The sequence below is a fragment of the Delphinus delphis genome, chromosome 3, assembly GCF_949987515.2.
Source record: "Delphinus delphis chromosome 3, mDelDel1.2, whole genome shotgun sequence".
NCBI classification, from domain to species: domain Eukaryota; kingdom Metazoa; phylum Chordata; class Mammalia; order Artiodactyla; family Delphinidae; genus Delphinus; species Delphinus delphis.
Window position 1 is genome coordinate 90,449,393 of NC_082685.1, and position 23,689 is coordinate 90,473,081.

General features: G+C 37.2%; 1 protein-coding gene across 1 annotated transcript in view; it reads left to right on the forward strand.

Moving 5' to 3' along the window:
* Nucleotides 1–6,378: 6,378 nt before the first annotated feature.
* SLCO6A1 (solute carrier organic anion transporter family member 6A1) overlaps nt 6,379–23,689 on the forward strand; it is a 102,459-nt gene continuing 85,148 nt past the window's right edge. Inside the window, exons 1-3 of the mRNA XM_060007171.1 lie at nt 6,379–6,706; nt 18,298–18,558; nt 22,775–22,960. Coding sequence (XP_059863154.1) covers nt 6,379–6,706; nt 18,298–18,558; nt 22,775–22,960 — 775 coding nt within the window. The remainder of the gene's footprint in view (nt 6,707–18,297; nt 18,559–22,774; nt 22,961–23,689) is intronic.

The following is a 23,689-nucleotide window of genomic DNA, read 5'->3' on the forward strand; positions in this document are numbered from 1 at the left end:
TTAGCAAGAATCTTGTTAACAAGATACCCTTGATGCCTCCTTGGTAATTTTCCAACCACTGACACCCTTAATCTACTCTTTGGATATAAATTCCCATTTGTCTTTGTCGTATTTGGAGTTGAGCTCAATTTCTTACCCCTATTACAGTAGTCTTGAATAGTCTTCCTTACTATTTTAACAATTGTGACAATAATTTAATAGTACATTTTAATTTTTTAATGTTTTACTTGTTTTCAAAAATTGCAATCTAGCAATTATTCTGAATGGCTTTAAACCTAAGTTATTTTTAAAGTGCTTTATTTCTAACAGGCATACATTTCTTTTTCTTCACCATCTCTCTTCTCATTCAGCTGTATATTACTTCACTCATTGACCTCTTAAATGATCTTCTAGTATCTTCAACTCCAATCCACTCAATCATCTTGAATTCCTAGGCTTCACTAGCTAATTAATAAAAAATTATATTCACTTTAACATAACACATTCTTAATCGAAGGGTCTCCGCTCTCCCAGATACTTCTGAGCACCTCTATTTCCACAAAAATGTCAGTCAGGGAGTCATTCCCAGGTATCTACATATTCTTTTTTTCCAGGTCCTTCCCTGTCAGAGTAGTTTGCTGTTCTTAAAGCTGCTTCAGGGGACTTCCCTGGTGGCACAGTGGTTAAGAATCTGCCTGCCAATGCAGGGGATGTGGGTTCGATCCCTGGTCCGGGAAGATCCCACATGCTGCAGAGCAACTAAGCCCATGCACCACAACTACTGAACCTGCGCTCTAGAGCCCATGAGCCACAGCTACTGAGCCCACATGCCACAACTACTGAAGCCCACACGTCTAGAGCCCATGCTCCTCAACAGTAGAAGCCACCACAATGAGTAGCCTGCGCACCGCAACGAAGAGAGTAGACCCCCACTCGCCGCAACTAGGGAAAGCCGGTGCATAGCAACAAAGACCCAACACAGCCAAAAATAAATAAATAAAATTTTTAAAAGTAAAAATAATAAATAAAAGTCATCCAGTCTGTGTTTAAAAAAAAAAATCTGCTTCAGGAAACCTTAAAACTCATTGTTACAACTTTTTTTTTTTTCGGTACACGGGCCTCTCACTGCCGTGGCCTCTCCCGTTACGGAGCACAGGCTCCAGACGTGCAGGCTCAGCGGCCATGGCTCATGGGCACAGCCGCTCCGCGGCATGTGGGATCTTCCTGGACCGGGGCACAAACCCGTGTCCCCTGCATCGACAGGCGGACTCTCAACCACTGCGCCACCAGGGAAGCCCTCACTGTTACAACTTTTAACTTTCTTTCTAAATGTCTTAAACCTCATCTGTAATGTCTCTCACAGAAAACGTCAGTTTAGGCTATTCTGCTTCTTGAGAACATTATTACTTATTCTGCCACTTCTTTAAGGATAAGCTCAAGTGTTGCCCTCTCACTGTAGCCTTTTGTGAGAACATCTGCTCATAGATTCCCCCCTCAATTAAGTCAACTTCTATCCATTGATTGAGGTCTAACTTACAGAGGGCTGCACATAGTAGGTACTTTTTAATATAAATGTTCATGATTCTAGTAACTTGATAAGTAATTATATTTGTTTGAATATCTACAATATGCCAAGAACTGTGCTAAACACTTTTAGTATGTTGCTTTTAATATTCACAATAATATATTAAATAGTATACTATCCTTCCTTTACAATTGAGGAACTAAGGGTCAGAATGTTTAAAAGACTTACCCCATACGTAATAACTAAGCAGAAGAGCTAGATCCAAAGTCTATGTTTCATTCACTATACATAATGCTTCTTTCATGCCACCTACCATTGTTTTCCTTTGGGTTTAAAAAATTATTTAGTGCTTCATTTATCCAGCAGTCACAGTCAGACTTCTAATCTCAGAAAACTAAAGAGATTCATGGGAAGCCAAAAAAAACAGTAAAATTTAAAAACCTGTAATCATTGAGAAAAGCAGTACTTATAGCACCTACATTTTTTTGTTTGTTTGTTTTGTTTTTTTGTGGTATGTGGGCCTCTGACTGTTGTGGCCTCTCCCGCTGCGGAGCACAAGCTCTGGACGCACAGGCCCAGCGGCCGTGGCTCACGGGACCAGCTGCTTCGCGGCATGTGGGATCTTCCAGGACCGGGGCACGAACCCGTGTCCCCTGCATCGGCAGGCGGACTCTCAACCACTGCGCCACCAGGGAAGCCCAGCACCTACATTTTTAATATTTTTAGTGGTACGTTGCATTTATTTTCAGTGCAGAAACTGCAGATCTTAAATTTTGTGTAGAATATGTAATAAGTTTGATTACATAATTATGGGAGGCAACATATTAGAAACTGTAGCAAAAAGTCACTACTCTTAAGCAGAGAGGAAGCAAGAATCATTTACCAAGGCTAACCTAAGCAAATGACGGCAATTTACTGAAGGAGCAAACAGTTCTATATCCCTTAATAACTAAGGTCATTTCTGTATTAAACCACTTTACAGTAATTTGTACCATCATGTATATCTGCTTTATTGACTCATTTGGCAAAAAGAGTTTTATGAATTACTCTTAACAGGTTACTTTAGTGAGTAGTTCTTCCTATATACAAGTTTAGAGGTTTTAGCTGAAATAAATATTATATGGTGTATATTTAGCAGCACCTCATAAACATTCATTGTTTAATTCAAGCTGGTCTCGAAATATCTTAAGCTGTTGGATTACTGAATTTATCAGGGACTACTTTACTTGACATCTATATTTCAACGCCTATATTGAAATTTTATGCAATAGTCACTTGTTAACTTCTAGAAAATATGCAAAAGGATTTTAATATCCATACTTTTATAGATTCAAAGACAGTTTTCTCACATTTAGTATTTCCAAAATTGGGATATGTTTTATAAGTCTTATTTACATTTTCTATAAAAAGCTGTTTTAAATCAGTGATCTGTCTTTTAGGAAAATAGTCTACATATGAAGATGTTCATTTCAGAATTGTCAGAGCAAAAATTGGAAACAAGCCAATTTCATCAATATGGGAGTACTTAAATAAATTATATTAAATTCATACGATGGAATTCTATGTAGACATTGTACCACCATATAAAGAGAATCAACGTGGATTGTTGAGTGTGATGTTTACTGAGGTTAAATGTGCAAGGCAAGAAAGAGCTACTATTTCTTCTTAAAAACTTAGGCTACAATTCTTGTAACTGAATGGCAGTGCCCCATTAGGTAATAAAAACCTTGTGATTAGACACTTCTCCACTTGAATAAGCACTACGATTAAAAAAGACACAACTAAATAATTTAGCTTGGCTTTAAAAAACAAATTTATTTATACAAATGGAAAAAGCCTCATTTTATAGTAAAATATAACATATAGAATGCCAAAGCATCAGTTAAATAATTAATAACTAAAAGAATTATTGTTAATTCTGTGATTTAAATAAATTCTAGTCCTAAAATTACTTACAGACTTAACTTTTTAAAACTAAAAGGAACCTCTGTCATTGCACTCTCCATTACAGTAGTTATCAGCCGCATGTAGCTTATTGAGCACTTGAAATGTGGCCAGTACAAACTGAGATATGCTCTCAGTGTAAAATACACACTAAATACTGAAGATTTAGTAGGAATGAAAGAATATAAAATATCTTATTATAGTTAATGGTTTTAAAATATTGATTACATGCTGAAATGACAATATTTTGAACATATTTGGTTAAAGAAAATATATAATTCAAATTAATTTGACCTGTTTTTATTTTTTATGGTGGGCACTAGAAAAATTTTAATTACACATGTGCTGACATTTTATATCTATTGGACAGCACTGCTCTAAAACTTTTATTTCTTAGAGACTTGGAAACTTCAAAGGTCTCAGTTCTGGCCAAAAGTAAAAAGAAGTTAGTAAGGAATCATTTATTACTTCTTTTTGATGCTCCTTTGGACTTAAAAAAAAAATTGTGATCAGAATAACAACCACAAAAAAGCCACGGGCAGAACTTCCCCGAGGACTTCATCTATCCCTCAGGATGCAGTTGTGCTAATAAGGTGTCATTGCAATGACCTTCTAACATATGCTGTCTCGTACAGTGAAAGGACATATCACTTTATGACTGTCACCTACTGCTTTCAGTAGTGATTTCCAGACTTAACATTCGTAAGGGGCTAAATCTTTTTTTTTCTCCATGGATACTTTAAACATCACTGGGTATTTAAAATATGGCTACACGATCATACAGTTGTATCCTTGCATAAAGGATTACTCAGATGACCTTGGAAGCAAGTCAAAGATCAATAAATCAGAATCGGGAGGGGAGATCATCTCTGTCAGTTTCCTTGATAAGGTACTAGTGCTACCCAAGTAAATAATGCAGTTGAGAATCTAGAAATATGCAGATATTAAAGGGTAAAATGTTATTTATAGAATCATAGCTGGAAGTTTAATACTTCTAGCTAAAAATGCTTCTTATAAAATCTTCTGTTCATGGAATGAATGTTCTTTGTTTTCTGCATAGGTTTCCCAGGGTAAATCAATCCAAGGACAATATTTCTCTGGTTTTATCTTTACCCTAGTTATATGCTCCATGCTCCTTTAAAGATTTCCCTAAGTATTACTAATAGTTTCCATTGGTTGTAGTCATTGTCTTCCTGTAGCAGCCAATTTTTAATTAGTTAATTCATTACTAATCAAATCTTAATAAAATTCTTTAAAGTGCTAAGCACTGTTCCCTCAAGATGTGTTCAGTTTGGTGGAGAAATATATATACAAATAACATGAGATGCTTGTTTTAATGGAGATTTATATGGTCAGTGAAATTGTAGCATGAAGTCTTTGGGAAGTCACAATGAACTGAGTAGAACCGGAACATGAAGACCAAAGTCATAATAAAGTCAGTCAGAAGGCAGTAGTCAAAGCATGAAGAGCCTTGCAAATTTCATCCTGAAAAATCACAGGTTTCCAAATAGTTTTTGAACTATGGAATCCTTTATTCAAATAAAATATTACATAGAGTCTCAGAGGGTAAGACAGGTAAATAGATTGCAGTACTGGAAATCCTCTTCTAACACTGGGTCTGAAGAGTTCCCAAGAGTTAGGAAGAAAAATAAATTACAGATGACTACCAAGACTTCAGACTGAGAGGGTGATCATTGTATATGTATTTACGTATATTTGACAAATTAAGTTTCTTAGTATAGGCAAAATAACATTTCCATTCACCAATGGGCATATAGCTCTGCTGAAGAAAGCCCAGCCTCAGGTCAATGGTGGTGTCTCTGGTACCTTCCTCCCCAGTTCTTCTCGGTGATTTTTTTTCCCCTGGTCTACCAGCCCCAGTACCATTTTAGCAGCACAAAAACTTGTTGAAGAGCTGGATTGTTTTTGATAACACAACGTCTAATCCAGGGGAGGAAAGATAGTTTCATTTCTCCTGGAAAGTCATCCTCCCCATACATATGTCCTGAATAACTTGTATTTCTGCCTAAGAAAAGAAAACCGATAATAAATTGCATTTTTACATAAAAACACACGTTTCATATCCTGGTAATATTCTCTTACATTCTTTTCAGAAGGATTTTTGTGCCTGGGAAAGTACATTGTTTTTTCATCTTGCTGGTTTTCATCCATTTGCTGCTAAGTGAAGTGTTTTACACATAGAAATTATTGTCCTGGAAACTCTATCCCTAGTTAAAAACAGAAAGGATTACTATTTTCCTCCCTAAATAGGGGAATGGGAAAATGATTTACTTTCCCAGGTACAAAAACAACCCTACTCTAATGGAAAGGAAGTTTCTTTTTCATGTCTTCTGATTTCTCCTGGTCATTTAACAATTTTCAGGTTGTTTCTAGCGAGATCATCCAGTTCAAAAAACACCACGATAAAATAAGTCTGGGTAAACTGGGAGACAGTTCTACTGTCCCATTATTGAACATTTCTCTTTCCTTGCTTCCTAATGAGAAAGTATTAAATAAGTAGTAGCATCCTTTGATGCTAGTGGATCAAAATATCTAATGGATCCTTTGCATTAGAGTTCCTCTGGCGGTCCCTGTCTGTGTGAGCAGTTATCAAAATCTAGTCGTACTAGCTTTCGCTCCACCCCCCTCCCCCTCCCCACGTGGAAGCAAAGAAGGAAACAGCCCTGTAAGCTCTCCCAGGGTAACTGTCAGCCTCCCCGCGGGACGTTTGCCTCCTGCCCAAGGAGAAACGTTCCCTCTGGAGGTTTGGGTGGCCACCAGTTCCCCGACGTCCGGGCCCAGCAGGCTTTTCCGCTGAAGCAAGGAGAGCAGGCCGCACCGAGCCTGTGGGAACCGCAGCCCACGGCCCGCCCCGCCTGCGCCGCCCAGCGTCAGCCACGACCCCTGCCTCAGCGGGCCGCGGCGGAGCCATGCAAGAAGCCCTAGTGGAAGTGGAGCCCCGGGCTGCGCTGGCCCAACCTGCCGAGAACACTGTGCCCTCGGAGGCCGAGGCCGGGAAAGCTAGGGGAAATAACCCGCTCTTCAGGATCTTTCCAGCTAACCTAATCAAGTTCGGAAGGTTCAGAGAAAGAGACCAGGCTGGGTCCACGCCTTCCAGTATCAAGAAGGTACGGGAAAAACAGAAAGAGAGTTTGGAGGGGCCCTGCGGCTTGGGCTGTATGACTTTTCCCTGCTGTCAGCGTTTTAACAACATCCGTTGCTTCCTGATTTTCTTCTGCATCCTGGTCATCTCTCAATGTAAGCCTGACGGGGGGCTGGGTAGAGGAGAGGTGGTTCTGGTGCGGGCCAATGCGGGGCGTCAGAGGGTTGCCTACGTTGGGGAGGCAGAAGAGGGACGAGGTGCGTGGGGAGAGCTACGTGTGGTGTGGTGGCCCCGCTTCGTGTGGCGGGACTCTCCAGCGTCCTCAAGGTACGTCTGGAATCAAAGCTGGTTAAACGGGCCACTGCCTGGTTTACTTCACCTCATCAGGCACCTGATGGACATAATCCCCTCTCCGTGTGTGAAGGGGGCCTGGCCTCCAGAGAGCCTGATGGAGGGAGGGTGGCGTTGAGTCGTTGAACCGTTGTTTGGTCACCAGCCCTGAGAAGCTCTGTCATTCAGGGCTGAATCACTTGGGAGATTAAAATAAAGTCGAAAACAGTATCTGTGATCACCAGGTTGTTTCTGCTTCTACCCACAATTTTGAGACACATTGGCCAAGCCACTTGTCTCCTGGATCTTGTTTCCTTATGTGTGGATTGAAGAGGTGGAGTGGGACCTCAAACTATATCAGAGAAACCAAACTCAAAGGTGTTTATCTTTGCCCACACAGTTTGAAGAAGAGTGTGAATTTGAATGCCTTTAGAGAAGGCATATATTTTCTACTTGGCCACAGCCCTCACCGCTCCCATTACACCTAGATTCTTTACTATCCTGTTTACACTGATGATATTGGAGTTTGCCAAACATGATCTGTTTTTGCTCTAAAATGCTGTGACTAAATAACTCCAATAAAAAGGCTATATGTGATAAGTACCATATGAGAGGAACAAATAAATAGTCATCAGTTTGTCTTGAGAAATCATTAAAGAAGTTTCTTTGAGAAAGAAGCATTTGAATTATGCCTTGACAAATAGGTATAGTGATAGCTGGGGATGTAGAATATTTATTGAATAAGGAAATGAATGAAAGAGTGTTTTGGTAAGTAAACACTTAGTTACAGGAAAGCCTTGTTTTAGAATGGTGAGTGACAAGTTTGGCTGGATGATGGTTTCACCTAACCACCCAAACCGGTAATTATATTTATTTTATTCATCGTGTCTCCCCAGGACCTAATATAGTGACTGAGGCAGAAAAGACAATAAATATGTATTGAATACATAAGTAAATTAAAAAAGAAGAAAAAGACAAATTGTGGCCACATTATGAAGGTCTTTAAATATCAGACTGAGAATTCTGAAAGGATACTAAAAGTTGATTACTTCCCATTAATGTACTGGGTTAATAAGTCAGGTGCTTTACAAGCATCATCTCAATATAATCTCCCTATTCGGTGGGTAATGTGGAGCCAGTGAACGTTTTTAACAAGTGGTTGCAGTGAATGGTTTTTAGCTCTACTGCTTATTAACTGACTTCATACGGATCATTAGCACAGTTTGGGTATAAATACTGAGTCTTTCATTCATAAATGAATTTATGAATTTATTTAAATGAATTCTCCATTTTCCATTTATCAATTCATTTATTTACTGTTACATTTTAAACAATTTCAAACATACAGAAAGGGTGCAAAGGCAATACAAAGCATTCCTACCTCCCCTTCACCTAGATTCTCCAGTTGTTTACATTTTACCACATTTGTTCCTTCACCTTTTCTTTCCTATACTTATAGACTTTTTCAGACATGGTGCCCCATCACTGCTAAATACTCCAGTGTGCATCTTCCCAAAGTGAGGACATGCTGCTGCATAACCACCTTACACCCCTCCCAGTCAGGAATATCAGTGTGACACCACCATCATGTTATGAATTCGTACCCCCACTTACATATTGCCAACTGTCTCAATATTTTCTCCTTTCCCTTTTTGGTCCAAAATTCTATCCAGGAACACATGTTGCATTTAGTTGTCATACTTTAGACTTCCTCTTTAGTCTTCAACAGTTCCTCATTCTTTCCCTGTTTCTTATGTCCATGCCAGTCTTAAAGTATATGGGTCTTTCATTCTCTATGTTGAACTTTGACATGGTTTTTTTTGATCATTCCTTATGACCAGACTCAGGCCATACCTGCCTGCCTGCCACCCTCTCCCTCTCTCCCCGCAAATCTGTGATTTGCCTTTTCATTTTCTTGTGCCTTTTTGATGAAAAAGGTGTTCACTTTTGTTGAAGTCCAGTTTCTTAATTTTTTATGGTTCATTCTTTTTGGTTTCTATCTAAGAATGTATTGCCTAACTCAATGTCATGAAGATTTTCTGCTTTGTTGTTTTCTAGAATTTTTATGGTTTAGCCCTTATGTTTAGATCTCTGATCCATTTTGAATGATTTTTTTGTGTGTGTATGGAAAGAGTCAAAAATAATTTTTCTCCATATGGATACTTTATTCCAGCATGATTTATTAAACAGACCGTCTTTTGACCCATTGCATTACCTTGACACTGTTGTTGAAATTCTAATCTCTAGAATCTTTTTCTAGCCTCTCTATTCTGTTTTATTGAACTAATATGTCTAACTTATGCAAATGCTGTATTGCATTGTTTACTCTGGTTTTCTTATATGTTTTGAAATCAGGTATTTTTATGACTTTGTTCTTTTTAAAAGTTGTTTTGGCTATCCTAGTTACTTTGCCTCTCCACATTAATTGTAGAATCAATTTGTTTAATTCTGTAAAAAAACTTACTGGGATTTTAGTTGGGTATGCTTTGATTGTATAGGTTTGGAGAAAATTCACATCTTTTTTTCTTTTGATTTATTATAAGAAAGAATACAGAAATTACTATTGCTCAAAACAGTCATTCTATGGGAAACCTCAAATAGCAAATTAGAATTATATATATATATATATATATATATATATATATATATATAAAATTTTCTTTTTTTGAAAGATAGTTGCTAGGAGAGTAGATTTTCCAGACCCCAATGAAAGATTCATTTTGCAATCAGCTTAAGCCTATATATATATTTTTTAACATCTTTATTGGAGTATAATTGCTTTACAATGTTGTGTTAGTTTCTGCTGTATAACAAAGTGAATCAGCTGTATGTATACATATAACCCCATATCTCCTCCCTCTTGCATCTCCCTCCCACCCTCCCTATCCCACCCCTCTAGGTGGTCACAAAGCACCGAGCTGATCTCCCTGTGCTGTGCGGCTGCTTCCCCCTAACTATCTGTTTTACATTTGGGAGTGTGTATATGTCCATGCCACTCTCTAACTTTGTCCCAGCTTACCCTTCCCCCTCCCTGTGTCCTCAAGTCGATCCTCTACAGAAAATTGACATCTTAACAATACTGAGTGTTCTGATGCCTGACCATGGTGTATCTATTTAGGTCTTCTCTCCTGCAAGTTTGCTGTATTAATTTATTAGTTTTAGGAGGCTTTTGGCAGATTCCTTAGGATTTTTAACTACGTGATCATGTCAGCTGTGAATCAGGATGGTTTTACTTCTTTCTTCCCAGTCTGTATGCTTTTTATTTCTTTTTTTTGCTTTCTTGTACTGACTAGGACCTCCAGTACAATGTTGAATAGAAGTTCTGCAAAGAGATATTCATTTATTTTTCCTGATTTTAGGTAGAAATCATTTAGCCTTTCACAATTAAGTATGTTAACTGCAGGGTTTTTGTGGATACTCTTCACCAGTTTGTAGATGTTCCCTTTTATTCTTAGTTGGTTGGGAATTTTTGTCATCAATGGTGTTGAATTTTATCAAGTGTTTCTTTTCCTGTATCTACTGAGACCATGATATGGTTTTTCTTATTTATTCTATTAACATTATATATTGTGTTTTTTGATTTTTGGATTTTTAACCAACCTTGCATTCCTGGGATAAACCCTTATTGCTGGCCTATTATCTTTTTTTATAGATTGCTGGATTCAATTTGCCAAAATTTTGCTAAGAATTTTTTTTAATGAGAGTATTGGTTTGTAGTTTTCTTGGAATGTTTTGGTCTGTCTTTAGTATCAGGTTATACTGGCCTTATTAAATTAATTTGGATGCATTCCTTTCTCTTCTTTTTTCTGAAAGAGTTTATGTATGATTGGGTGCCTACACAAACTCTTTCAGAATTAGTTTGTCGATTTATTGCCTCTCTATATCAATATTAGTATCAGCTTTTTGCCTCTCAGCTCCAAACTCATCCTTTTTGCCTGCTCTGTGAAAATAGACCTGAGCCCTTTAAATATTTTTCTTTGTGAGCTGTCACAATGTTAAATTTTATCAGTAGAAGGTACTGGAGAGCCATTACACAGGAAATTTTACTTCTTGGTTCCAGTGTGTTTGCTTGACAAGCTCCTGCAGTGTATACAGATTTCTCTATCATCAGGCTGTTGCAGTGCTTGCATCTTCTCCAGTATCACTCTGCTGTAGTGCATGGTGTCCAGAAGCACTCAGTGGCTGGCAGCTTCCTTTGGCATTCCCGAGCTTTCCCCAGCACATAGAAGGAGAACTACCACAAAGTTTTAGAGTATAGATTTCCTGCCAGTTTTGTTAGCATGGCACCACAGTGACTTCTTGGTCGTTCAATAAGCCATGGCTATGCTCTCTTCAGCAAGGTCTGAATTTTAGCCCTTCAGTGCTCCCTTTCAGCCCTGGGGGAGTGGTTGTTCCTTATATGGGCTATTTCTATATTCTTTAGCATTCTCTTTACATCTCACTAGCTAATGCCTTGTTACACGAATCTCCTGTTATAGTTAATAATTCTTTATACTAAACTTTTCTTGTTCAAATTACTGTGTGGTTTCTCTCTTCTGATTGGATTCAGACTGTTATGGAATTGGTATCAGGAGTAGTCCCAGAAGATATACTCATAAAGTTGTAATTTTAGGATTGGTTTTGTTATGCCTTTAATCTTGAGTGAAGTGCTGAGCTCTTTGCCAGTGGAAGACGGGTAGTAGTTCTTGGCATGTAGTGGTATCATAACTAATCAAGCTATCACCTAGGCTTGATTGGGATGAAATGCCAAATGAAGCATGTACCTTGAAAGCTGAGTGGATGCTTAATTTACCTTATGGTAGTAATGATGACTATAAGGACTCTGGTGATGGATGGAATCTTTTGAATGCCCTTAAGCACTTATGAAGAGAAAATGACAAACTTAGGTTTGTTAACTCTCAGCTCATGTTATAGTCTGAGAATTCAAGGGCTCCCATCAAAGCCCTGAAGTAAGCTCTCATTTCTTTTAACCACAGAACAGATGTTTCTGGAAATCAAACGCAAAATGTAAATGTATGGATTGATGAATTATAATGACAGTTGAATTCAAAATCTTGTCAAATTTGCCCTGTGTCTTCCCCTCTCTTATGTATTCAAGAAGAGTGTTAATTTTTCAGTCTGTTCAGTTTGTTACTTACTAGGACATAGTGGTAACTTCTAAGCTCTTTACATGTGGAACTGAACTGTGTGTAAGTATTTGTGTGGACATATATTTTCATTTCTCTGGATTTATACCTAGGAGTGAAATTGCTCAGTCATACGATGCCTCTACAGTTTAATTTTTAAGTGTGCTCTATGTTTTCCATGTATGTACTTCAACGATTTGAAGAAGTTGCCTTTTATTCCTAGTTCATTGAGTGTTTTTATTATGAAAGGGGGTTAGATTTTGTCAAATGCTTTTTCTGCATTTTGATGTTCATGTAGCTTTTATTTTTTATTATATTAATTTAGTGAATTACAATGATTCATTTTCATATATTGAATTGAAATTAAGGAGGCCTGTGGCTTTGGGCACTTAAATTTGGTGAAACATTCAAAATAATCATAGAGACAACCTATTTAAAGAGGTTTGTCTTGTAAAGTATTTGTCAAAGAAAGATTCTCTGAATTGAGTATTTTGTCTGAAATATTTCAGTACAAAAATATAACTGAAGACATTATTTAGTAGTGTTTTCTTTGAGCTTATGGGATACTTGCACACTTATAAAGAGTGCTTTTTCAATGAAAATATTATGATCTGTAGTAAAGAGTCATTTGGAGGCTTTATCAACTTCAAATTTATTAACTATTATATTGGAGATGTCTAAGACCTCAGTCAGGCTAAATGATTCACTAGAAGGACTCAGAGAAAGATGTTATACTCATGGTTATGATTTATTATAGTGAAAGGATACAGATTGAAATTAACAAAGGGAAAAGGCACATGAGACAAAGTCCAGAAAAAACCAGGCTAGGCTTCCATGTGTCCTTTTCCAGTGGAATTAATAGTAGGGATATGCTTTATACTCTCAGCAACAACGTGTGATAACACATATGCAAAGAGTTGCCAGCCAAGGAAGAGCATGTGAGCCTTGGTGTCCAGGGTTTTTGCTTTTGTTTTTGTTTTTGAGGGGGTGTCAGTCCTCTAGGCATGCAGCATCTGTGTGACTGACCTCAGCTACTCAGATTCTATTACTCCATCGCTCACACCCAACAAAAAAGGTATTCACCATAAAGCATGTTGTTAACATAAACTGTCTGACCAAAATGGAACTGTGTGGCTCAAGGCCTCCAGCATATAAAAGCACGCTTATATGGTAGAATATTCCAAGGGCTCAGAGTCATCTCCCAGGAGCCAACCAAAGACCAGTCTTGAAGACAGGCCTCTTTTTGAGCAACCCAGGCTTGAGTTAACTCTTTACTGCAAAACTATAAAAAGCAATTCTGAATTACAATTAATTTTTTTTTTTTTTTGCGGTACACGGGCCTCTCACTGTTGTGGCCTCTCCCATTGCGGAGCACAGGCTCTGGACGCGCAGGCTCAGCGGCCATGGCTCACGGGCCCAGCCACTCCGTGGCATGTGGGATCCTCCCAGACTGGGGCATGAACCCGTGTCCCCTCCATCGGCAGGCGGACTCCCAACCACTGCGCCACCAAGGAAGCCCCTACAATTAATTTTATAAGAACAATTAGAGATAAGATCATATTAAAATATATTCTTCAGAAAAAATATGAATTAACATTTTATTAGAGGTAGGTATGGCTAAGAAATTGGTTAAAGTATCTGAGTGTGTAACGAGAATAATATTCCTTTATTTTGTAAATATCATGATACATAGTATAAAGATATTTAAAAAGTTTTTGACCAAATTTTTACCTTCACTAATGTAATAAAACTAGTTGGTTTATAAATTACAAAAATTATGTGATTTTTTATGTAGTACTCCATACCAGGCATTGAACCAGGAAAAATACAAACAAAACAACCCTTAAAGATGGGAATCTGGAATTGGTTATCTCACCTGATTGGGCTTGAAAACAATGAAAAAAGCAATATTTGTGCCTGTGGAAAATGGTACACTGGAAGTCAGTGGCATGTAGTGACTTAAAAGAGTTATTTAAAATGTTGCCTGGGATAAAGTTCTTACTAGAGGCAAGACTTTGGGAGACTAAGAGCTTCTGCAATTGAGTCCTATGGTGGAAGTTTTGACTACAGAGATTTTGGGGTTGATTGCTTCTCACTGCACTGAAAAATTCACAGAAAGAAAATGAGAAGTTTAGGGCATGATTAGAAATGCGTGAGCTTTTCTGATGGTGAATTTTCTGTGAGAATCTTATCACTTTTAGGCACATACTGCATATTTGGAACAGTACCAACCCGTATTCACACTTTCAGAATTACAACATAAGTTGAATTCATAAATTTATGAGATCACTTATGTGAGAATTGGGGCATTGATTGGACAAGAGTGGAACCCTGAGAATTGGGACAAAGGCATTTGGGTGGAATTCTGTGAATCCGACAACTGTAAACTCTGAAATCCCGAACCTCCTTTCCCAGTAGGACCAACTATTCCTGCTATGTCTCAAAAAGAAACAATTCCTTGCTTGGAGACCCTGAATTTACTTCACCTGAGTTAAGGGAATGCTGATTGCCCTCATGACCCACCCTACCATCCCTTATTGCTACTAGACTCATAGCTAGAATCAGATTCCAGCCTTCCCAGAATGACTAACATAAAATCTGTCCTGGGAGATAATATCTTATATACCCAAAATTTGCCTGCCACTTCAGTGATGTCTCTAGGGACCAATTGGTATGGAGTGTGCAGGGCTACCTCTTCTCAAACGAAGGACAAGTTTTTCATTTCTACCACCCACTACTAAGAAAAAACATAACCTTTGGTGAACCTGTGGTTTTCTGAAGACGAAAGTCTGCTGTAGTATAATGCTATAGGAAGCATCATAGCCCTGAAAAACAGAGAAAAAAGGAAGTCCTTCCAGTGGGCAAAACATTGGAGAGTACATCTGATTGTCTGTATTGCCTAGATACCAGGCTGCCTTTGACTAATGGTTTGACCATTTGGTGATTAGGAAAGGGTTGTGTAAGTGATATGTCTCTGAATGGGCAAAGTTATCCTATGTGAATGTTCACCAAAAGAAATCCATTGCAGAGGAAGCTCTCAGTAATGAAGTAGATAGACAGCTATCCTGTGAATATTAATCAGCCTCTTTCCTCTGCCATTGTATGTCTTGTTCAGTGGGCTCATATTTATAGTGACAATCACATCAAAGATAAGAGTTTATATGAGAGCTGAATGCAAGGCTTTATCTTCACCAGAGCTGATCTGGCTATTGCATTTCGGAGTGCCTGAATTGCCACCAGGAAAATTCAACACAATCCAGGAAATAACTCCATTCCCTAGTGAAACCAACCAGCTATCTGGAAACAGGTTGATTATGTTATCTGCTTCTATTATAGAGTGGGCAATAACTTCTCATCACTGAAATAGATATTTATTTTAGATCTGGGTTCTTCTTTCATCACCACAGTTCTGCCAGAACAACTATAATTGGACTTAATGAATGCCTCATACACCATCATAATCATCTTATGTAGTATCACATTACTTTTAAGGAAGGAACTCGTTTTACAGCAAAAGAAGTAAATCAGGAAGTTCATGTTCATGGAATTCACTGGTCTTACTACAGAGTTCAATAACCAGAAACTCTTGGCGTTATAGATAATTTTAATGTCCTATTGAAGACTCAGATAAGGCATCAGCTAGGAGACAGGAATCAAAAGTTTGGGTACTGTCCTGTAGAGTGAGGCATATGCTTTATGTTAGTAATCTATATATGTTATCTGAAATCAAGAGGAAGAAGAGAGGGTGAAATTTGGAAGGAGGAAGTTATAAATATCAACTGTAGTCTAATAACCATTTAGAGACATAAACACTGTAGCAACTATGCATTTTTCTCTTGTTTTAAGTGTACGCACACACAAACATATATACATTTGTGTGTGTATGTATTTCAATTTTTAATTTTTTTCTCTTCCTCTTTCCCTTACTATTTTATAGAAGAGTATTGTGGAAGATAACTTTACAAATTTGTCTCTACAGAATATTCCTAAATTGGAAGAGGGATTAATACCCCAACCCAGAGACGGACACAGTTACTGACAGAACATTCTTTGCCTTGGCCAGTATCCTCCTTTGCCACATTTAAAATGAGAGTTGACAAAGTGAGAGAGTGGCATGGACATATATATATACTACCAAATGTAAAATAGATAGCTAGTGGGAAGCAACCGCATAGCACAGGGAGATCAGCTTGCTGCTTTGTGACCACCTAGAGGGGTGGGATAGGGAGGGTGGGAGGGAGGGAGACGCAAGAGGGAAGAGATATGGGAACATATGTATATGTGTAAGTGATTCACTTTGTTATAAAGCGGAAACTAACACACCATTGTAAAGCAATTATACTCCAACAAAGATGTTAAAAAAAAAATGAGAGTTGAAGAAAATGCTTTTAGGTGCAGCAAAGTTTCTGTATCTTGTTTCTTGCTGGTTTTGGTCTGTTAAACTGCTGTGGTTCTGGGTCTGATTATGGTTTCTTCTGCAATACAGTTCCCTCACAGATTTAGTTAGGCCTACATCTTTGCTTAATTATTTATTTATTTATACCATTTATACCTTACAATTTAATTTTTATGTTAAAGAAAACCCATTCAGGTTTGTGATTCAACTAGAAGAAGGGTTAAAATTACCTTGAAATGGATATGGTGACTGATTGGACTATGTGTCTCCATTTTGGGGGAAAAAGTGAGAACATCTTTGTTTGTAAGAATGATAATCGCAACATGTTTGGCAGAAGCATGATTATGTTGCTATTAATTTGGTATGGAAGTTTAAATATGGGAAGAAGGGTGAAAATGTGTCCTAAGTAGTCCAGAGGGTGAACTCTTCAAGTTATTTGTTGGCCATGCACTCCATTGTTGCCATTCTGGACTCACCCCTATTTCCAAGGGGACTGGCAGCCTGTAAACTACAGTTACCAGACTTCCTTGCCAGCTGGCTTCCACTTAGGTGTTGCCAGTAAGAGGCTGTGGCAGTACCTTTGAAAAAGGGGCAATGGGAAGCCTCTCTTTTCTATCTCTACGCTGGTGATGATTTTGGCAGCAGCAGCAATACTGGGTAAGCGAAGGCTCCTGGATTTATAGTCAGGAATAAATAAAACTCCATCAGCAACAACAGTGGATGATGCAGCAGTACAGTGTTCATGGGCACTGGCTCAAGCAACTGCAAGAGCAGCAGAAACAGCAGGTGACTATGAGGTAGCTAAATTTCATAGCATTAATAGGTGTGTGGGTCCTGGCTTCCTACAAAGAGGTAGTGATTGCAGTTCCAACAGCAGTAGCAGCAGCAGTAGCTGTCACTACTCCAGCAACTTTAGTGGCATTTATATCATGAGTTTTGGGTTTTTTTGTTTTTTTTTTTTTTCGGTACGCGGGCCTCTCACCGCTGTGGCCTCTCCCGCTGCGGAGCACAGGCTCCGGACGCGCAGGCTCAGCGGCCATGGCTCACGGGCCCAGCCACTCCGCGGCATGTGGGATTCTCCCGGACTGGGGCACGAACCCGCGTCCCCTGCATCGGCAGGCGGACCCTCACCCACTGCGCCACCAGGGAAGCCCTATCATGAGTTTTGATTAGTAACTATTTTTTCTTTTCACTCCAACAAATGTATTACTTTTGTAACCAACACCGATATCAATTTCTTTCTGTTTCAAATACTTAGTATGTTTATTTTTCCCAGTTGGATGCTGAGTTATAGAAATACACATATATGATACCATTTACTTACTGTTCAAGAACATGACAAATGATACTCTATATTGTTAAAGGATGTATATATACATTGTCAAAAAAGTGTTAAAACGGCTCAGAAATGGTAAACTCCAAATATTGGATATGGGTTATAGAGTGAGAGAGAAGAATGTGTTTAGGGAGTGCATGCTGGGTTTCAACTATTTTGTTAATGTTTTATTTCCTATTCTAGATGGGAGATAAGCAAATATTCATTAGATTGTTATTTATTCATTTTTTAATAATTGAAACATAATACATTAAAATAAAGATCAGTACTGAGATGATTAAAAAGAGCATATTCTTCAGTATATTACTCATAAATATAGTTTAAAAATAGTTACAAAAATTCAATTAGCAAATATTTCATAGAGGTTAAGACATATTAGTGTTTTAGAAAAGGAACTATTATGTATTTATAGATCTTAAACATTCAGAGTAATGTAAAATAAACTTAAGTCATTGCAAATTGTTTTGTTTTTCAGTGATTATAATGATGATCTATTTTGTCTTTATAAAGATAATTTAATGCATATTATTGCTTTCTTTTTTTCTTTTTACATTTTAGGTATTGTGTTTGGTCTTGTAGATCTGAGCACTGGCAATTTTCAGAAGGAGAATCATCTGAAAACCACTGAGAATTTAGTGCTGTCATTGACCTATGATATTTCATCTTGCCTGGTAGTAGTGTTCATAGCATATTATGGAGGGAAAGGAAACATACTAGGATGGATTACAGTTTCCTCCTTTTTAGTAGGATCTGGATCACTTTTATTTGCTTTTCCATACTTTAGTGGTGGAAATTATAAAATGACGGTAGAAACTGAAGGTAAGATTTTAAAAGATACTATCATACATCAAATCATAGGAACTTAAAATAGACTGTGATATTTATGTGTCTGTACATTCATTCATCTGTATCTACTTATATGATCAAGTTTATTAAGCTAATTAATGGTAGCTCCCTGGTAACATGTATGTCATTCTCCCATCTTCTCATGATCATATACCCTTTCATCTAAGAGATGGGCCTAGTAACATGAAAGAATATTTTGGATGATATTTGGGATAATATTTGGGATAATTATTTTGTGAAATTGGTTTTCTTTTATCAATTTTCATATATATTATAAATCTTTTGATTTATATCTTCCACAGTATACTTAAATTGATCCCTTTATTTTGACCTCAGCACACATATACACAAGTACAAAGGCAAAGATAACCAAACTTACACAGACACACACAAAAAGTCAGAACTTTTCTAGCTACTTCTGCCATTTCAAAATGGGTGCTGCCCTTTGACACAGGACTTCGAATCTGGAAAGATTGGAGGCTTCTTTGCTTTCTTCATTGTTTTTTTGATTTATTCCACAATTTTTTGCTACTCCCAGTAGATAAAAAGGCTATTTGAAGTCCGTAGCACTATTTCTGACACTTTTGTGTCAGGGACTTTCTTGTTATGCATAGGCTTATAAAAGTGTTGGAATGCATTTACCAGTTTTGGAAACTTTAAACTGGGCTTTAGCAAGAAATGATGGAAAAGGCATGAGGATGTCTCTATATGTGTGTATGTGTGTATATACATTTTTATGATGTTTAAAAGTATGTTTGTGATGTGTGTTTATGCTGTGTGTTTACAATGGAAATAAAAATAGTTCATATTAAATATAATTTATATAAGATATTTAGCTATATATACTATATAATTCATATTATAAATAATATACTGATATGTATATGATATATATCATATAATTTATGAAATCTAATATTCACATATATTTATGTTTATTATATTTGTAGACTATATGTAGAATAAATACATTTATTAATTTATAGAATATATTTGTAATATATTTATTATATTTGTATAATGGACAGCTAATTGAATTAGAAGATGACTTATGGGAAGAAGGGAATGGATAACACTTTACTCCTATCCTTCCCTTAACCCTTTTCTGGTGAGAAAAGGTGAAAAGTTAGGAAGCACTGCTTGAGACATTAAAAATGCTGCTTGATGAGTACTCAGGAGTAATGACAGTAGAAATAGTACAGTCTTTCTTCCTTTGTGTTTTCTTTATAGTATCTAGATTCTAGATATTTTATTTTCTGCTTGTGATTAAGAACGTGTAATTTATCTAACAACAACCATTCAGTGTATTTACTGGGTAACCCTCTGCTTGTTGTTAGAGAAGCAGAAATAGAGTAAATAAATGGTCTTTGCAGGTAGAAGTGCTTATTTCATACACACATCTATGCAGATATTTCACTCATTTTGTTGAAAAGTTTAGTTCTTACCTAACTAATTTTCTACTCTATGTACATACTTCAGTTTATGTACGTATATATATTTAATTTCTGTATTTTCTTCTTTCATCCTTTTTTGGGGGGGGTCCTTCTCTTATTCTTTTCTGAATATCCCTCCTATTCTATTCTCTATTTTCCCCAGTTACCTGCCATACCCATCTTCCTGTATGACTGGCCTGAACCTTGGAGCAGTCCATTTATCACCACCTTACACTCCCTTTCTCTGCCCCCTCTACCCCATCTCAGTTTTCTGTACTAATGACAAATTGGTCTTCAGTCCCTATGTGTCAACTAACATGTAGAAATCATAGTAAACCAAATCCTTGAGAAGTTAAAACTAATTTTCTCCTCTAGTTCATGCAAACAGTTGTATCACACTCTGATCTTTAGTTTCTAGATCTCTGCATATAATTGAACACCCAACATATCCATGGTTGCAGTGCACTGTCACATTACTAAGAACTTACTAAATATCTGTTATCTCACTGTCTGATTATATCCACTAATTCTTCTAACTCACTCATATAACAGAAACGTCAGTTCTTTCCTTTCATTAGAACCTTTAGTGTATTGACATCTACTTTCTCCCTTTATCAGATTCTCCTTGTTGTTACTTTCTTTCATTTGTAGCTTATTTTATGTTCCTTAATATGACATGTTAGAATATTTCAGACATACTCTAATCATTATACTAAGCTCTCTGTCCCATTGTCCTTTCTTGTTCCTCGTCTGGAAAACTTTTGATCCAACCATATACCTTTCTTTTATATCTATATCTGGGCTGCTGATGAGTGTTTTAGAGAAAAATCACACAAGAGGACAGCTTAGTCCCACAATGAATTTGTTACTTTCAACCTCAGTTATACTTTCAAATGGATCCATTCCCCTGATTTTTTTTTCAGTTCCCTTCTATAATTCACAACAAAGATTTTTGATTTTCCTCGTGTCTTAGTTAGTTTGGGCTGCTATAACAAAAATATCATAGACTGGTTGGTTTAAAAAACAGAAATTTATTTCTCACCGCTCTGAAGGCTGAGAGTCCAAGATCCAAGTGCCCTTCTTCACTTTAAAAAATCCCTTGTTTGGACTATAATTTCAAGAAGGGCACTAAAAGATTAGTTTTATCCTACTGGTAGAAGACATTTGTTTTCAAATGTTGGGCAGCAGGAATCTCAGGACCATGATCCTTAGGAGAAGGGAAACAAGTTGAATGTTTTTTTTTCTAGAAGGAGACAAGAGTAGTAGATTAGGGACATACTTGATTATCAGGAGGGTGAAGGACCTACCTGAGTTTAATAATCATGCATTCAAAGTGAGATTTGCATCGTTGTGTGTTTCCCTCCAGCCTCATTCAACTTTGAAAGCGTAGGTGTAGAGTAGGGAGAAGAGTTTAATTTGACCAGGGCTGAAGTTTTACTAAGGGATTGCATGATATGAAAGAGAACAAAGGATTTAAAAGTGTTAAGATGATAATGAGAGAAGTAAGGAGATGAAGGGGACATTGAGATCGTGAAAAGGAGCAGGATCAATGGATTGATTATAGGTCTTGGTGAGTTTTAAGGATTGTAGCAGCTGGGTTGCTAGAAGGAGTGATCTGGAAAAATAGAGTTTGAGTGTAGGATGCTTACAATTAAGGAAGGCTTGTAGTTATTGTTTCTGAAAGTTTAAAATGAGTAGCTAGGGTAAGTGGAATACAAGTACATGAACGGAGAGGAGTTCAAGGAACTAAGAAGCTAGGATGTTGGAAATATCAGATTGATACTGATATCACCACAAGTTAACATGTCTATATAAAATTGAATCAGTATTTTGGATCACAATTCTAGAGACCTCCTCGCATTTGACGTGGGATCAAGTTTCATTCTCTGTGGATACTGAACCACCTGAAAATTTCCATTTGTGTACTATTTTGCAGTCTATACTATTACCAGTTTTCCACTAATATTTTAAGAGCATTTGTTAAATTCCAATCAAAATAGACACAGTCAGAATGATCTAATTAGCATTACCTGGATCTACCAATCTAATGACAAATGTAATTCCAACAAACATTTATTTACTATTGATTTACAACCATGTGAATTTGAAAAAGCATAAGAAATACACTGTCACCTAAAGGAGTTTAAAATCTAGTACATTACCATATAATGACCAACAGAGAGAAAATTTTATTGTATAATGCCTTGTCTTTATGCACCTGTATTCTAGAAGTTAGTGGGTCTAAAATGGGAAACTATTTAGTAACACGAAGTTAATTTGAAGATTGCTGAAGAAGTGGATCTAGAACTAAACTCAGAAGGTAATCTTTAGTAATTCAGATAATTTAGGACGTTAGAAATACTTTTACCCTGGGGTCAAAACTCAGGGGTACCAGATGCCAAATTTAAGAGGAATATGTGTGTATGTGTGTGTATATACATATATGTATGTATATACTTACACACACATAAGTATATATATACATATAATTATGCATACACATTTATATTTGGTTTATAATATGTGCATATTTTCCAGTATTCCCACAAATTTTCTTTTATCGTTGCTTTTTTTCTGAGAACATGATGATTGATTATAGAACTACTACATTCAATATACATGAGTGTTAACTAAAATAAAAGCATAATGGTGGAAATAGCTTATAAAAGGTAAAACATTTCATAGAAGATACTGCGTATTTGTTGTATGTTTAACTTTTGACTCATTTAACAAAAATATAATTATCTTTTCAAAAGATACTTGCCAAGAAATGAAGATGGTCAAGGCTTGCAAGAAAGCTTCATTATCACTCCAATCAAAATATATGACGTTCTTCATCCTTGGGCAGAGTGTGCAGGGAATAGCAGCTATACCTCTTTATGTCCTTGGAGTAACCTTTATTTATAACAGCGTTGCCACACACTCAGCTGGTATTTATCTAGGCAAGTTATTTCCCCTTCTAATATGATTTTTATATATTTTCATCCTATCAACCTATTTAGGCTGCAGTTCATTTCGCTGGGGAAAAAAATCTCAAATTACCAGATTAAATTGCTTGAGTAGTTGTATGTTTTAACTTTAAGGATACAGTGGGGTATCACTTCTCGGCCTTTTGGCTAATATCAAGGATATAGTGAGATGTTGCTGCCATAATATCCATAAGGGAGTAGAAACATTGTTTATGCTTGCTTAGAGCAAGATTCAGTGTGGCGCTGAAATAATCATTACTAAGCTCTTTACGTACATTAACACAATCGTTTTGGGGAGCTTTGATTTTTTTTTTTTTTTTTTTTTTTTTTTTTTGCGGTATGCGGGCCTCTCACTGCTGTGGCCTCTCCCGTTGCGGAGCACAGGCTCTGGATGCGCAGGCTCAGCGGCCATGGCTCACGGGCCCAGCCGCTCAGCGGCATGTGGGATCCTCCTGGACCGGCACACGAACCCGTGTCCGCTGCATCGGCAGGCGGACTCTCAACCACTGTGCCACCAGGGAAGCCCAGCTTTGATATTTTGAAGTTAATGAAAACATAATCTCATTCATCCTATCAAGGAGAGGAGTGATGTGCTATTTAATTAGCTACAATGTAGTATCCTCTATTTATAATATTTCATGCTAGTGTATTGCACAATAAGTAGCCCTGGGGTACAGTAATCTGTACCTCTTTATATTGTAA